Raw genomic sequence first — 17,661 nt, forward strand, 5'->3', positions numbered from 1 at the left:
TAGCGTTTGCTCAAGATGCTCGAGATGGGACCGACCACAGCTTTCTTCAACTATTAACAATCTGCAAGCGAGTGGAAACATGTTAGAACAACAGAGCAATGAGCCCCCGCCAGTGTTAGTTGGCAGTCCATCTTCTGGAACGCGGAGCTGTGTGCTGGCTCCATGTGAGGTCACCACGGACTCCTAGCATTTTACCCATTGCGCTCCTCCGCTTCCTCCTCTCTACCCTTGCTCCTCCCTCCCCCCTTATCGGGGTGCCGGAGCCCCCAAGAGGAGGGGCTAGGGGTCACTGGGTCAAAGTCTTTTCCTCTTTGGATCTTAGGGCTTGCTGGGAGAGACTTGGCGAGAGAATGGCTGCATTAGAGCTGGGGTTGGGGGTCAAGATTTTAATTCTGTTAAAGAACAGCTGGTTTGAGTTTCTCCTCACGTCGCTATTCCCTCCCTCTCTCCACAAATCCAGGGAGATGAAAAATTTGTTCAGAGGGGAACCAGTAAAATAAAAAAGGTTTACGGTCCAAAGCCCTTACCCTTACCCTGCTCGAGCATTAGAGAGGAATGCAATAACGTCAGCATTTGGCCTCGCTTAGACTGACCTAAAACAAGGAAGTCCTTTTTGTGTTTGGGTGTCTTAACAACCGGATGAAACTTAATTAAAAAGCTCAAAAAATTTAAATGGATTTTTCATACTTTAAACCAGGGACATTCTTTTGCTCAAGTATCAACTTCCATGAGAAATTATTATTTCTCACATAATGTTAAACAGGTGAAACTGACATGTTTGGCAGTTACTTTACCTTTCAAAAGGCTGCAGATTTTTAGATAAATTGGAAAATAAACTGCATCGTTGTAATATCTAGTACTCTGTCAATACAGCATTTGCCATCTGCCAGAAACAAATTTAAAACATAATATTTCACAAATTTCCATCCTTCACAAACACATTGCTCAACCTCCTTCTCTATTAACATGAGGGTTTGTTTTTTTTTTATTAATATTTAGTAAGAATAAATAGTTCAGCTATCTTGCATTACTTCTGCAACACATGCAGTGTGTTGAACTGAATTTCAAGGCAGGATAACTTCGCATTTCAAACATGATGATGGTATTGAGAGAGTGAAAGTAGGGGATAGGCACTAAAGCACTCATATAAATGGAAAACTAATAGGTTTTTTCTTCTGCCTGCTCCATCCTGTGCTGCTCTGCTGGCCGGCCGGCTGGCTGGCTCACTAGCCCCGGGGCAGTGTTGGTGTGTGGCGCAGCAGCAATCAGAGGTCATAATTTCATTGGCGGTTAGCATCAGGTTCAATTTTTCTAGTAGGTTACATTTACCAGAAAGTCTGGATTGTGTTACTGTGTAACGGTGGAATCAGCGCAGAGCTGTAGGATCCCTCTACCTTTCCAAGACGAGCCAGGCAACCGCAAAGGAGAACTCCAGCGTGCAAGTCTTTAGAAAATGCACAGAGTACACATTCAGCCAGTCGATTAGTGTTAAGTTTTATACCCCAAAAACTCCTAAACCAGATTAACTATGAATCTTCTTTTAAAACGTTTTGTATAAATCTTTGTGTTTATCTGCAGTTTATAACAGAAGTTCATATGAAAGTTATTTGTTTTTAAACCTCCCTTGAAGAATTACTCCTTTCAGAATGATGCTGATCTAATTTTGAAAGAAATTAAAAATGCATACCATAGATTTTCTCAACATAATTTTCATATTGTTCTTTGCATATTGTTACAGGTTATTTGTATATGCACCAGCATTGACATACTGAAGGCAGAACAACTTTTCTGAAGTCTCTTTTTATTTTATTATTTTTTTATTTGAAGTTTAATTAATGATATCAGTATTTGTAGCTATTAACAAAGCATTTCATTCTCCTGTACTTAACATTGCAGTTCAGTTTATTTCTATTATTAAACTATAGAGGCCAGTAATCATTAAAAGTTTTAAATTCATAATTTTATATATTTGAATTATATGTTACTTTATATTTAATACCTTGAGTTAAAAATTTTAGAAAATTACCTTAAGTCTCTGGTTGTCTGTATAAGTACAAGTTGGCAGGAAACCTCACATGCAGAAATTGCAGTGTGATATGAATCGTTTAAAAAAATGCTAGAAAGTGCCTGTCTTGGTTTCTAACAGCTGTTAGCTTAACTACCATCGCTAGCATCTCTCTCTCTCTACTTAAACACATTGCGGGTACTCTGAAGCTACTTTCTGCTCAGGTATGTTTCACAAGTTCTTAACATTGCCAGAAAACTTTTCCTGTTTTCCACTCAAGCATATTTCTACTGAGCAGACATTAAAAAAAATAAAATATAAATAAATAAAAAACCTCCTGCCACAACTCTTTGGGGAAGCCATATTAAAGTGTGGCTTATGTAAACCGCTGGCGATCAAGAGTTAAGGTGCACCCAGTGACCTCAGTACCAGCCAATCAGTTAAAAAAGGAAGAGTGTGACACTTGATATTTGATTGGGGCCACTTTGAGGATTCAGCAAGGAAATGCAAAGAGTGGTTTGAAAAAGTATAAAGCTTTTTTAGCTTAAGGAAAGACTTATAAAGCCAAAGCACACTTTCCAGATTAAAAAAAAGAAAATCTCTATCAAGTATTTTCACAAGAAAACAAAACTGTTTCCGATAAAAAAAAAAAAAAAAAAAAAAAAATGTCTTGATAGTCTCATAATCTAAGATGAATGCTTTGTGTGTTTCAGGAATGTGACCAGGTACATATTGATGATGTGTCTTCGGATGATAACGGCCAGGATCTAAGGTTCATAATATCTGATGATTTGTCAAAAACAGTGGAGTAGCTAGAGCTAACGCGTCTCATCTTGGTTTTTATTTTAGTACGTATAACTTCAGCGCTGATGGTTTCCACGCAGCAGCTACGAGTGCCAACCTGTGTCTGGCCACAGGCGTTCGGGGAGGCGTGGACTGGATGAGAAAACTGGCCTTCCGCTACAGACGAGTAAAAGAAATCTACACCACCTACAAAAATAACGTCGGAGGTAATCCCCAACAAGCAGTGCTGCATGCACAGTTCTGCTGGGCAAAAATGAGTCTGCACATACGCGTGTGGGTGCTTGTGTTCCCTCTTTGTGTGGCCGTTTATGTGAGTGCCTACGTGTGTTTGGTGGGGGGTAGGGGGGAGTCAAATTTTGAAAATTTCAGTGGTATTCAGATGGCTGGTCCAACCCAAACATTGTTACCCTGCGTTTCAGGTCTGCTGGGCCCTGCCAAAAGGGAAGCCTGGTTGCAATTGCGAGCAGAAATTGAAGCCTTGACGGACTCCTGGTTAACACTGGCACTAAAAGCACTAACATTAATCCACTCAAGGTAGGACTCCAGAGAGCAAAATAGTACCCAGATCCACACCGCACATCTATAAGCCTGTATGTGGTGTAAATAAGCCAAGTGTGTCCGAGGCGATTAAAAAAAAAAAAAAGAAAGAAAGAAAGAAAAAGAAGAAACACTGCTGTGGATCTTTTTTTTTTTTTTTTTGGACAGCCTGCCTATTCTAATTTTGACAAATAAGTGTGCTAAAAGATCTGAGCTGAAATACGAGCCAATCCTTCAATGTAAGACATGTTTTGGGGACTTGATACATTGCTTTGTCTTTTATGCAGCACATTGTGTTTTCTTTTCTCCTCTCTCAAAGTGATTTAAAATGATGTCACCACTTTACTCTCCTCCTCAGGTCAAACTGTGTGAATATTCTTGTGACCACCACGCAGCTCATCCCGGCCCTGGCGAAGGTCTTGCTCTACGGCCTGGGAGTCGTCTTCCCCATAGAGAATATATATAGCGCAACAAAAATAGGTAAACTATGCTTTCCTATATCCGCTTCATTATTTTTGAGCCTTTTGCTTTGGGACATGCTTATTGTTTTAGCATTGCGAGTGTAAGCAGCCAAGAGATGCTCGGTGACAGGACTCCGGCTGGGGGGTTGGGGGGAGATGGGGTGGAAGGCGTGGATTTTTGTCACCGGAGAGGGTTGATGTTCTTCCGTGAGGGAATAGTCCTAATCAACCTGGGATTATTTTCTTGGAGCAGGACCTGTGCTGGGCCTCTGCTCCTCGCCTCTGCATATGAAACCACTTCTGCGCGTTTATGTCATTCTAGAGAAACAGAAGCCCCTCTCCTGCTCCTCCTCCTCCTCTTATTCCTCCAATTTTCCTTCCACTTTCGCCCCTTTTCACTGTTTCGAATACAAAAATAATCATCAAACTCCCCTCTTGGGAGGTTTTCCAATGTCTATGGATCAGTTCACGCATTTGCAAATTCATATCCTGATTTTAGGTGTACAGTTTAAATTTGTCCTTTCCATTTTGAACGCACCAACAAACTACTGTACTCTCATGTGCTTATGTACTCGTGTAAATAGTTTTTTTTTTCTTGTTGTAGGTAATATTTTCATAAACTGTAGAGCTAAATGATCATCAAGACGCTGACACCTTACATATAATTAGAATGAAATTATAATTTAAAAACCTTATGGTTTTAATCACCATTTGGTTCAGCATTTGACCCCAGATTAAACCAAAAATAATTAAACTTTTAATTGAGTCATATAAACACATTTCCTTACAGTAGAAAATATGCAGAATCTGGCAAATTACTTTACACCATTGGTTGGCAAACCAGCTATGACACCCCTGGAGGGAATTAATTGACTCATAGTTGGTACATTGTGTACCAACCACGCAAAGGAGGTAAAATAGCCTTTTTATGGAATATTGGAGCAGATTTGCCGGGTGTTATACATTTTGCTCACAAGAAGGGAAAAACTAAGCTGTATTTTTTTTTTTCTGCGTGAGAAAAAAAATAGGCTGTCATGGGTTGAGCGCCACCCATCACATTTATGTTAAGACTATTTTCATACTGAAGTTGGAAAGGAATGAATAGCATCAATTTATCAATCAATCAAATTTTATTCATGTTTCAGATGTAACAAAAAGTGTTTTACTAAGGTTCAAAAAAAGGGGGAAAAACATCTAGCAAATATCAATCAACCAGAAAACAAAATTCAAATATATTTAATAAAATAATTATTACTAACTAGAATGTAGTGCTCTAAAAAGGGATAACTGGGGAATAAACAATAAGGATAAAAACAACATTTTTATCCTTATTTACACTTAAAGTCTCTAACATAGAAAGTCTTTATTAACTCACCAAACTCAAGAGTGGTTTAATCATTTGTCCCAAATTCTAGTAAAAATGAGGAAACCTTGAATCTTTTAAGGCTATTTTAGGGGTGATCTTATCACATCTATTTCCTGAGCTCAATGTTTACACTCTTCCTTGTTTTGTGAGTGTGTGGCGTTTTTAAAGAGGCTCTTGTCACACCGTGCCTTTGAATCAACCTGGGGACTCGGTGGCCGTTGCGGGAGTGTGTTTCTGCTTGTATCCATGAAACGCTCCACTAACATCCTGACTTTCTTCGCAGGGAAGGAAAGCTGCTTTGAGAGAGTAATTCAAAGATTCGGGAGGAAAGTTGTTTACATTGTTATCGGAGACGGGGTGGAAGAAGAGCAAGGCTCAAAAAAGGTGAGAGGCACAAAACGGCTTATTCCTTCAACTTTCCATTCCATAGTGCCAGAAGCTTGTTATAGGCACTCAGAGAACACACAAAACATACCTGCCATGCCACTCCAAAGAAAGTAATTAGCACTCCAGTTCTCCCTCACAATCTCATCCGTTTATCCTCTTATTAGGCGTCCAAGTACAAGAAGGAAAGTTGGTAGGCTGTAATCAGCGCTCTTCCTCCTCCATCTCAGGTTTGCAGAGCCGGGGAGGAGGGAGATGGCATAATTATATATTCCTGCTCGCTGCTCGGAGCAGTGTGAAAGCTGCATGTGTAACGCTAGACAAGCCCTTTCAGGCATGTTGAAGGCGCATCGTAAATAGAGCGCACATAAAGAAGACTTAAATCATTGTTGATGAAATTAGAATATTTACTGCAATGACAGGCCTGTTAGCACGAGATGGATTGGGCTCAAATCCGTTCGGGGAAACTACTTTTTTTTTCCCCCTTTCTTTCTTTCTTTCTTCAGACGAGTCCGACTTGCCGTTTTTAAAATGTTGCCAGCTGGCTTCTGCTTCTTCTGTTGTGTATTCAGCATTTCTGTCAAGTTTTAGATGCAAATCAAAAAGGCCGTTTGCTGCAAACGTATTCATTATTAAATTTATTAGTGGCTTTGAAGCGTGTCTTCCTGACAGTTACCATGGAGCTCTTTGTCAGGCCGAAGACTCACATTTTCTTTGAAGCGTCTCCAGCTCCTTGTCCCTTCACCTGTTTGTCAGGAAACCCTAAGCAGAAGCACGGGGGCAGATGGACAGTGATTAGAGGAGAGCAAACAACTTTTTTGCTGTGAGTTAAAGTGTAAAGCAATAGCTCTATATTATGAAAAGCGAACACACTCTGGGAATCCAATCTTGAGGGACGATTGTTGAAATAGATGCAAATATTTTTGCTCAGTCTTGAGTTGTTGGAGTGTGACATTGATGGAAGGATAAGGTGTTATTTTTCCCATATGAGTGGTGCGAGTCCCGTGAGACGCCGCGAAGTAAAAGGTTTCTGTGTCAACATCAGAGAGGACGTGGAATAACACGACAATTTCACCCGTCAGGAGGCGCATATCAGACGTGACACCGCGTGGAACTACAAAAGCAAAAGTCTCAAAGTCCTCATTCCTTCACCTTTTAAACAAAAGAAAAAAGAAAAAAAAATCCCCGAAACAATTCTGTCTTCGGTTATTACCATCGCCTGGGAGAAAAGGCTGAGATAACATCTCCAGCTTTTAAACTTAAAAGCAAAGACAATTTACAAAACAAAAAGCAAAGAGCTTTTTAAGGGTCAGTGCAGGCTCTCCTAAGCGGAACATGCGCCTGGGAGAGGCCATACCTTTGATAAGGGGAGGGTAATGGGCTCCACACACTGAAGAGCTGAGGACTCTACCTGACAAGCTCCTTTCATTCGCTGCGACTCGGGTTTCTCCTCCGTCCTTTGCTCGGGAACAACAGCTCATTTGCACTGTCCTAAAAACACACCGGCAAGCAGGAAGCTCGGTGAAAAGACACCATGGGGAGCTCACTTCTGTTATGCCTGAAAAAAAAAGCTGCTGGCTTAGATCGGGGCTGTAAAACAATTCACTGATGCTGCAGAGAAAAGTAATTTTGAGGTATGATGTGTCTTTAGAGTTACAACTGTTGTTCTGGGAAGTTGACAATATGGTCCTCGTTTATTTAATGGACAGCCTTAAATAAAAAAAAACATGAAATCTACAATAAATATTTTCATGGTTTATAATTATACACCAGTGTTGCTCATTGTTTGCAAAAGTATTCACACCCCTGGAAGTCTTTTTATGTTTTGTCATGTTACAGCTTCGCCTTTTAAGGTGCTTAATTTGGGACAACAGGGAAAGGACATTTTCAAAAAAGTTTTACAAATAAAAAAAATCTCAAGTGTAATATCTCATAAGGCACCGTTCAGTCCGCCATCTTAAAGTGGAAGGAGCGTAACACAACTCCAAACTTAACATTTAAAGAAGTAACCAAGAACACCGAGGGAGGTGCAAAGATTCACATTTCTGGAGTCGGATTCTGTTGATACAACAATCATTACTCACACACTCCCCGTACCTGGTTTTGACAAAAGAGTGGCAAGAGGAAGTCCTGTTGAAGGTAGCTACCATCCATGTTAGGAAACTAACACTGCATATCGTACCAGAAACACCATGCATGGTGGTGGCAGCATCGTGCCGTGCAAAAAAATAAAAAAATTCAGATTAATCCTCGAAGTGTGAGACACTATGTTCACCATCCCCCTCTATCCAATCTGAGTCTTTGTGATGATAAAGCAAAAATGTCTGTCTATAGATGTTCCTTCACAACTATGCACTACTTTGTCAATCAACCACATACAGTCTCAATAAATCACATCCAAATGTTGTTCTTGTAATGTGACAAAACGTAAAAAAACAACAACAAAAAAAAAAAAACTCAAAGGCTATACTGTGTGTCTCAATCCCAGCTTTTCAAAGCGTTGTTTTCTGGACATTTATGTCTAATATTAAACATCTTCCATAGCTCTTCAGTGCTAATAGCTGTTGATTTTCTCTTCAATAGTGAGACGTGCATCATGACAGAATGTTTCGATGAAGTCCTGACACGATGCTTCTGTTTGTCTCACAGCACAACATGCCCTTCTGGAGGATCTCCAGTCATTCGGACCTCATGGCCCTCCACCACGCTCTCGACCTGGAGTACTTGTAGCACTACACCAACACCACAGTAAACCCCTCTCTGCACATCAGGACATCGAGCGACCTTTCACCTTTGCCCTCTAGCCCCTATCCTTTGCTTTGCCGTGGCTTCCAGAGCTCAGAAAATAGGAAAAGCGCCCCCACCAATACCCTCTCACACGCAAACCCCAGCTCTTCCTCGTGTGCTGCCCGGTTGCCCGTCTGCCTTTCGCTACAATGAATGAAAAAGAAAAGAAGAGGAGAGGAGGAGAGCGGGGGGAAAAAAGAAGAAGAAGAAGCACGCGGTTAATGTGCTGACATAAAGTCACACATTGTCTTAACCCTGAAACTTTTCATTTCTCTTCTCTGCGACACAAAGAACGGGAGAGAGAGGTGAATTTATGGCGCAGCAGCTGCTCGCCCTGGTTACTGTGAATCGGCTGCTCTCTGAAGCTGCCAAAGTGTTTTACGGCCCCTACACACCTTCCCGTTTGTGCCGGGGCTCCGTCAGGTTTCACACCTTAGAGGAGAGCAGAGCTACTGATGGCCTCGCCTTCCGCACTGCAGAACTCAGCTTCAGCTGCCGGCCAAGCTTTCCGCCCGTTTCTCCACGTACTTTGCTCTTTACCGGTTTTCCTTTCGATTCGCCACCTTTCACGTCTCCTCTCTCTGTAAAGCGGACAGACGGACAGACTCGAGGCGATTTCTGTCCAGCCTCAGCGTGGGAGTCCTGTGCTTCTTATTTATGAACAGACTTTGCAAGTGGCCCCCCGCGCCACTGAGAAGGTACCTCGATAAGACTTGTGCCTTTTACAAAGAAACGGTGAGAGGAAGACACTTATGGAAGAATCAAAAAAAAAAAAATGAAAATAAAAGGGGGTTTTCTAATAATTTAAGAAAATTAACAAAAAACTTATTTACAACGCTAAGACAATCGTGTACAGAGGAAATCCTTTTTTTTTTTTTCCTGTGTGTAAGTTTGTAATCACTGGACTATTCCTTCCTATAATCATTTAGGTACATGCTCTTGAAAGGTGGCTTTGCTTTTTAATTGAAGTAAAACTATAAAAGGAATTAAATTGCCCACAAAGCTTGTGGACGACACCTGAAAGTGTTGGACGTGTTCAAGTTGAATTTTTGTTAAAACGGTGTAGATATTGGGATCGTGTGATCAACTGTTAGTCAAGACCAAAATCGTTGACATCAAAGTGTCAAGGAGCTTTCTGTTGATTCTGAGTCGTGTCTCATCCTTGTCTCCTCTACTATATGTTCCATATTTGAAGGGGAAAAAGGGTTTATTTTAGTCACTCAGAGAGGTAGCTCTCCACTTGTGTCCTTATGGCATTTCACCAGCTTGCAACCCTGATCTCAACATATTAAAAAAAAAAAAAAAAAAAAAGACAAAATTAACTCTGGTGAAGGTTTAAAGAATTGCAGCAAAAGGCAGTTTCCTGCCTCCTGCGGGGCATTTTAACCGCATTTCGGATAAATCTGATATTTAAAGAAGCAAGCTTGAATAGGTTTTATTATCTTTTATACAAGCACTCTAAGAACTCTTGTACAGTGAGCGTAATTTTGTATGATGTAGTGTTTTTATTTCAACGTTGACTTCGACGGGGTAATCATACTTAACCGTGAAAGAAAAGCCACTAACTTTAAGGGATTGGGGAACTTACAGGACATGTGCTATCAACTGTGAATTTCTTAAATAGAAACCGACTTGTTGCGTTTCTAATTTTTCCCTCCTTTGCACATGTTCACTCTTGGCCTTCGCATTTAACTTCGGATCCCTCTCCGCTCGAACAGAGCCCCCCTTTGTGTCGAAACAACCTCCACACACACGCATACACACGCACACACTCACATACTGCTGCTAGATCAAGGTAAAGGTAGGTAAATAGAGAAAATGTTTTATAGATTCATACAGCACGCTTTTTTTTTATTATGTTGCAATCATAAATGCAAACTGGAAATAATTTACACTTCATGGGCCTCATTGTGAAAACGCAAAAGATTGTTGTGTCTGCAAAAATATGTGTACAGATGTTTTTGACATTATTATTTGATTGTGTTTAAATTAATAAAACTGATTTGTGAGCTGTTGCATGTCATCTGATTTCTTTGGTATTTTTAGCATGTGCTAAAATATGTGGTGGGGGGGGGGTTTCTCCCATTTCTCAAATGTGACTTAATGTGGTTACAAGATTAAAAAGCTTCACCGATATCTTTCTGGACGTCAGACTAAATCTGAGGGCCCACAACTTAATCCAGTAATACTTAGCAGCAAGCAATCATCCCATACACCATCGATTTATAAAGTCTGCACTCAAACCTGGATGTGGACCAAATAGCAAGTCAATCTAGATTCCCCTTATTTTTAGGACATGTTCAGCTGAGTCTTCACTGGCTGCTTCGTGTGACAAACCTGAGCGCAATGGATCATGCTACTGTAACAAATAAGGCCAACAATATCGGCTTTTAATAGTGCTTAATTTATAAATCATGCAATCAACAAAGTGTCGTCCACACAACTAACCGGAACCACCGTTAAAACATTTTATTATCCAGATCATCAACAAGTCAAATCAAAATAGAATAAGCTAATGTTTACGTATCACCTCAGCAAACCTTCACCACCTTCTAAAATGATTATTACTCATAATAAGTATTCAACACCTGTTCTGTTTTTATTGTAAAAAAAAAATGCTTATAGGTTTCTGACAGATTTTTAACAGTTTTAGAATAAAATTATTCACAATAAATGCTTTTTCCTTTTTTCTGTTCTTTTTTGTTGTCGTTATTGGGCCATTCAAATTTACGCTCGAATATATGATCAAATATTTTTAGGACAAACATTTGCTAACTTTGTGAAACATCAAAAATGAAACACCAAAATAAGAAAAATAAGTAATGAAGTTATCAAGGTAATTGGGCACAATTAAAAGACAAAAAGAGCTGCTCTAGAAAATTATTAGAGCAATTAGAGCAGCTTACTCTCATGAACAAACAATTGCGCCAGGAATTAGGTGCCTTTTTTTGTCTTCATTTTAATGAAAAGGGTTTTCTCCTCACTTCTTCTGCACCTTTGAACACTTCAGGAAATCTGAATTAGAACGTCTGTTGTTTGAGCGCACTTACCATATGCTCAAATATGCATCGACTATTCAAAATACATCAATAAAGCAATTTTATTAAAGTCCCACATCTGCTAACTGTATTTTTCATAATGCCTATAAGAAGCTAGGAAATACTCTGCCTAATATCCCTAATATATTAAAACCCAGGCAAGAAAAAAATGCATGCATGCGAGGTAGGTTTTAATGAGGTGGTCATTGCTTAAAGGGTTCAGTATGTAACACAAGTCTTGACATGCAAGACTTGTGCTTCGTACCTCCGGCCTCCTGAACCACTACGAATAATTAAGAATGCGTGGAATTTTATTACAGCCGCGCAAACTGTTTTAATATCCAGAGCAGTTGTGTCAACATGTGAACGAGGAGCGACGGACATCTCGCAAGACTGGGCCGAGCGAACTCTGGGTCCTCTCACCGGAAGTCCGCATCACGACGATTCTTAAAGGCGCTTTTCCCAAATTCCGAACAGGTGAAAGTGTCTGAGATCCTGGCTCGCTTTCCTTCTTGGAGGGAAGCACTGCTCTGTCGCAGACTAAATGTCTTTCTCCCTCTGATAAGTTTTCCTGATGCTCGGAGATCTGGGAGAAATAGCCAGACAGGACCAGACCAGACATTTCTTTGAAAAGAGTGGGTGTCGATGCACGCCAGCCAGCCAGCCAGCCAGCCGCTCTGGCTGTTTTAGCAGAACAGAGGGGAGCCAGATTCTTTCTGCTCAACTCGTCTCTTTTACCTTACTCTCAATTTCTCTGTCGTAGCTTTGATTTTTGCTGAGATTTATCGTCGTCGATTTAATATTTGCGGCCACTGGACGGTTGACTTTTATGCTCGTTATTGGTGGTTTCTCCTGCGCATCTACATTTACAGGATAAATAAAATAAAATAAAATAAAATAAAGCACCTCTTCCCTCTTAAGTCTTGATTTGGTCATTCCTCTCCGTGACGTCCCACCAAAGTGCCCACCCTCCATAAAACTGTACTGCAATAACAAACATTGCCATCGGTGATTTACGACCTTGCCCAGACAGTGATTTCATGCAGATTTCCATAGAAGGGGCCCCTCTGACGATCCATCGCAATTGAACTGGTATCGTGTTACACACGTATCAAAGTCGCCCCCAAAAAACCTGATCCACATGCACATGAGCCACATCTCTTTTACGAGCGGGAAGCCTATTAATAGGGTTGTGTTCTTTTGGTGGCTAATGTGTCTCAAGTTGGGGGAATTTGCATCTGCAGAGCGCAGCTGTCCACAGATTCAGACAATAGGCAAAAAGCGGGAATCAAAAAGGAAGAATTAGACAAAAACAAACAAACAAAAAAAGACCGTCCTCAGAAGTATCTGCTCAACCTGCAAAGCTCAAGCTGTGGGGCTTCACAATCCCTTTCTTTATTCTTGTTTTTGACTCATCTTGCTTGCCTTGAAGCCTGGTGAGAAAAAATAAATAAATAAAGCCAATGTGACTGACTGCAGTGACAAAAGAAAAGTCTTTTGCTCCTGTTGACCAGATCCCAGCCGTGGCAGGCGGTGACGGTAGCAAACCTGTTGTCATGCTGTCGCAGTCGGCGGTGCTAAACTAGACCCTTTGTTTACCGCCTGTTTATTTCCCAGTTCCTGGGATTTGAACGACGGAGCTGGGCAGGGACAGCTGGTCATAAGGAAGCCGCGGATGCCAGGGATCTCAGCCAGGAGTGCCAGCTCCAAAGTGGGCCTGTGTCCACAGCTACGCCTGTCCAATGCAGACTGGGCATTCCCAAATGAGTTAGGATTGTCAAATGCTATTAATGTAGTTTGGCAGAGGGTTTGATGGGGTCAACATCGTTGTGGTCTTTGGGGGTTAATAGAGCCGGGTTGAGCCACGTAGGGGTCTTTAAGGTTTGGCTGCATACACATGCAGGGATCAACAAGATGAGAACTCTGTCATTGTACATTTTTTTAACCACTAAAATTCTATAACACGGCATTAGTGATATCACACAATGCCAAATAAAAAAAATAAAAAACATCACATTTGCCAGAAAGAGGGAGAAAAAAAACTAACCACTTACTCTCTTTCGACCAGTTTATAGCACTGGTCTTGTTTCTTGTGCGTTCCTTGGTTTTAATCACGCTGCTGGTTCACTAAACCAGCTCTCTAAAAAAGAAAATAAAAAAAACTATTGGCGCCTTCACAGAACAGCTGTATTTTCTTCAGAGAATAAATTTCTCATGGATACAGAAATACTTATTCAATTGGTAACACTGTATCTTATTTACAGGTGACAAATTCAAGTGGGTTAAAACCATGTCACACTCTTGAAAAGTGTAAGGAAAAGATTTAATTGTGATGAATCGATCCCAAACTCTGCGATAAACTCGATTAACTCTTTTTAAGAATTGTAATTAAGTCCCACTACTCCCAAAGCTGGGCGCTATACTTCCCCTGGTCTATTTACATAAACTTAAAACTATTTGCATTAAAGTGTGTGACCATAGAGTGTCAACACTTGAATTATGAGAAGGGATGAAACATTGTCTAACAAAGGCTTTGTAATTTTATGATCTGGATCGGTAAAATCAGTTTTATTTGTGATTCAAATAAAGGATCGATCTCACGATATGAACAACGTCCATATTGTGGACGAATAAAGTCCCTTTGTCCAGCTTGTCCTCGTTTATGAAAAACCTGGAGATGCCGGCCTTTATGTCGATGCCTACTAAGTCCCCCCCCCCTTCGTGTATTTTTTTGGAAATTAAAATTCCCCCTCCAACTGCTCCTACAAAGCATTCCTTATACAGAAGAAGGTACATCTCTGTCTGGACTCAAAAACTAATTGGCTGAACAAACTCAGCAACACTTTTATGTAACCTCTCCCCACAGTGCACAACCGCTGTGAGGCTGCAGTGTTTGGGTTGTTACGAGATTGAGTGGCAACGCTCAGCCCAGAGTTGAACCGGCGCTTGCCGTCTACCCAACCGCACCGCGGCTCCACCTGCATCTGCGGTCAAACACACACACACACACACACATACACACCCTGCTATTTACAGGGCCCACCGCACCGGTCCGTCTAAAGGTGAGTGGCAAAGATTTATAAGGAGAGCCGAGGCCACCCCACTACAGTGAGAATGTGTGTGTGTATGTCGGTGTCCTCGTTCATGACTTCTCCGGCTAACTCATGAGCTGTGAGCTACGAGGTCCCTGAGGGTTTATAATTGCAGTCTCCTCGGACCTCCCTGCGTTGAGTGTGTGAGCATGTGTGAGTGTCTTTGTAACATTGTCCCCTCTCTGCTGTTAATTGGAGCGCCGCCCCTTAGGCAGGCCCCCCGCCCCCCACCGCCTTCAAACCGGCATTTAAAGGAGCCGTTTTAACGAACTGTCACTAATGCACACGTGTTCCAGCTCAGTTTGTTTTCGCTTAACATAGATAAGCAGGAATATTGTCCGTATTTTTGGTTTAAATAGAAAAGAAACACTAGCTCTAGTCCTAAGGTGAACTTGCTGTGTTTTGAGTTACGTGTATTTCCTTGAAAGGCTTGGAACGGCTGCTGCTGTTTATTATCATGAAAAGGAAATTGAATTCGTTTCCTCTGAATATGTCCAAGTACAGGTCCAAAGAGACATATTTTTTCCCCCGACCTACGTAAATGCCATTATCTTCTACATCAGCTAACACATTGTGTGGTTGCGTACTCCAGAATTTTTTCATCTAGCTATGAATTTTGTTTTTCACACACACTTCAATGTTTTTAGCTCATCAAACAAAATTCACCATCAAAAGTCCTCCTTTCTTCAAATGACCAAAATACATTTGTTTCCATAGTACGTCTCCCTATTTTAGATGTGATGATCTGAAACAGTGTTCTCCAACTCTGACACACTCTTGTATGGAGTTAGATTTGTTTCACAATTATTCAATCAAAAAAAAAATCATGTCAAACAAAAAAGTAGTATTCAACCAAAAAAAAAATCATGTCAAACAAAAAAAGTAGTATTCAACCAAAAAAAAAAATCATGTCAAACAAAAAAAGTAGTATTCAATCAAAAAAAAAATCATGTCAAAGCAAAAATCACTAAGTTTTTTTTTTAAACTTTTTTTTTGTTTTTGGTTGAGTCTCTTTTTTTTTGGTTGAAACTTTTTTTTTTGGTTGAGTCTCTTTTTTTTTGGTTGAAACTTTTTTTTTTGGTTGAGTCTCTTTTTTTTTGGTTGAAACTTTTTTTTTTGGTTGAGTCTCTTTTTTTTTGGTTGAAACTTTTTTTTGCTTGAGTCGCTTTTTTTTTTGGTTGAGTCGCTTTTTTTTTGGTTGAAACTTTTTCTAAGTTTTTGGTTGAATTCGTTTTCTTGCTTATACAACTTTATTTGCTTTGGGGAAGCTTACATGAACATTCTGGGCGGGGCTTAAGGACGAGCGATGTAAGACGTGTTCCGATTGGTTAGCGCTGACTAAAGCGGATGACTCCCTGAGATCTCAGAACTCCGTCCCGAACTGCAGGGCTTCGGTGACGGGACACAGAATGTGATGGTAAGTAATCTTCACAAAACTACACCGTTTAGCAGCTTCTAAAGTGTCCACCCTGTTTCAAAGAAGAAATCTTACTCAACTTATGACGACAGTCACATATTTTGTCTGCCGTGATCCCCGGTAGCATATTGTGCTAGCTAATGTTAGCACTAGGTAAAGTTCATAAACTAGGCTTGTGTAATATTCGCCTGTCTTTATGTTGAATTCGTTAACCAGCGCACCTCTGTTGAGTGGCATTAAGCGTGGAAAATACCAAATATATCTGGAGGAAATATGTGTTAAAAAACTGTTGCGCAATCCTCAGTGTGTGTGTGTGTGTGTGTGTGTGTGTGTGTGTGTATTAACTAGCATTGAAGCTAAAATGGGAAAACAGCGGATCGTTGCTCCAATGTTATCAGGTCCACATTATTCTGCACCACACGTCAAGTGACTGTGCAGATGATTTATTTACCAAGCACATAATCAGTGCTGTCGATGAGGGGAGGCAACGTAACTCTTAAATATATATTTTCTTCCAGATGTAAAATGTAAAACTTAGCTGGTAGGTCACAGGCCCAAGGAGGATATTCACATAATTTCTGTTTTTTATTATTTGGTGGGTGTGTGTCCTGTACTTAGTTTTATTCCGAATTACATGTAATATGCCTTTTGCTGTGTTATATTAAATTAATTTGGTGTTCTCCTAATTCCCCATTCTAGTATGACCAGCAGAGTGCAGCTGAAGCAGGACAGGCTTGTAGGTCTTACTGATTCCTCCAGCTGCTACAGACGATCAGAGCATGAGGATGGAGAGATCAGTAAGTGTTGAGTCAGAGAAGGTCAGGTAGGGAAGGAAGTGTTGCTTATAGGGGCCGTGTGTGTTTGGCTAAATATATTTCTCCAAGTCAGTTTATTTAGTGGTTTTAAAAATAATGCATGCTTATGTGTTAATGATACATTGTAATAAAAATACAAAAATTACCACCAACATCCTGGCAGAAATAAATAAACAAGTTTATATCAGAGCTTTTTCTTTTTGGATCTGGAACACATTAAAAGCGAATTACCAAATTTCCTTTATTCCCTGTCATGTTAACGTTCGGTTATTTCTCCCTTTTTCATCCTCACTGCAGCTGGAGCTGGACTGGAGTTCTGTTTGGCTTTAGTGGCTTCCTGGATGGAGACATCGGCTGACCTAAACGCATCATTTTCCCTCTCCCATTATAAACTCAGCTTTTCTTCAACATGGAAAATACTCCTACATCAGTAGCTCTGTTTGTTATTTTGACATCAATGCTGACCTGGTGGCCAGTTGATCCTCTTAACCACTGAATGTATCGGAACCACCTGGACTGAGCTGGTTTCGTCAGAGAGAGCCAAGACTTCTCCATAAAATGACTTCCCATATTTTAAGATGTTCTTCTGGTAAAATTGCATCTTTATGATCCTAATATGACTGCATTCTGATAATTAAAAATACTTGTAACCTGGCCATAACACTCCATTATACAACTCACAAGAGGAATGACAGAATTAAAGCCACTTTGTGAAAGTATTTTCTGTATTTTGTTTTAGAAAAGATGAAATATTGCTTGAAAGCGTTTAATTTTAATATCTCGCTTGAAGGCCGAATTACATGCAAATACTTCACATAATGTTACAACTGAGATAAGGGAAAAAGGTTTGTAAAATGTAGAGTATTACAAAAGAGATTACATTTTATTTTAAGTCCAAACAGTATAACGAAATGAACACTAAAAATATACAATACACTTTCCAGCAGTTACTCAA

General features: G+C 40.3%; 1 protein-coding gene and 1 long non-coding RNA gene across 3 annotated transcripts in view; both read left to right on the top strand.

Moving 5' to 3' along the window:
* The window catches only part of eya1 (EYA transcriptional coactivator and phosphatase 1), a 46,882-nt gene extending 36,523 nt beyond the window's left edge, over positions 1–10,359 (top strand). For both annotated transcript variants that reach the window (XM_015009849.2, XM_088001200.1), the window contains 6 exons: positions 2,719–2,777; positions 2,855–3,015; positions 3,229–3,343; positions 3,705–3,826; positions 5,457–5,557; positions 8,207–10,359. In XM_015009849.2, the coding sequence (XP_014865335.1) occupies positions 2,719–2,777; positions 2,855–3,015; positions 3,229–3,343; positions 3,705–3,826; positions 5,457–5,557; positions 8,207–8,287 (639 nt within the window). In that variant the 3' untranslated portion in view covers positions 8,288–10,359. The remainder of the gene's footprint in view (positions 1–2,718; positions 2,778–2,854; positions 3,016–3,228; positions 3,344–3,704; positions 3,827–5,456; positions 5,558–8,206) is intronic.
* Positions 10,360–15,259: 4,900 nt separating this feature from the next.
* LOC148153385 (uncharacterized) lies at positions 15,260–17,425 on the top strand. Its single transcript, XR_015761689.1, has 2 exons — positions 15,260–16,688; positions 17,004–17,425. It is a non-coding gene; the product is annotated as an uncharacterized LOC148153385 (long non-coding RNA).
* The last annotated feature ends 236 nt before the right edge of the window (positions 17,426–17,661 follow it).

The sequence above is a fragment of the Poecilia mexicana genome, unplaced genomic scaffold, assembly GCF_051168715.1.
Source record: "Poecilia mexicana isolate PSO_F unplaced genomic scaffold, ASM5116871v1 scaffold_20, whole genome shotgun sequence".
Lineage (NCBI taxonomy): Eukaryota > Metazoa > Chordata > Actinopteri > Cyprinodontiformes > Poeciliidae > Poecilia > Poecilia mexicana.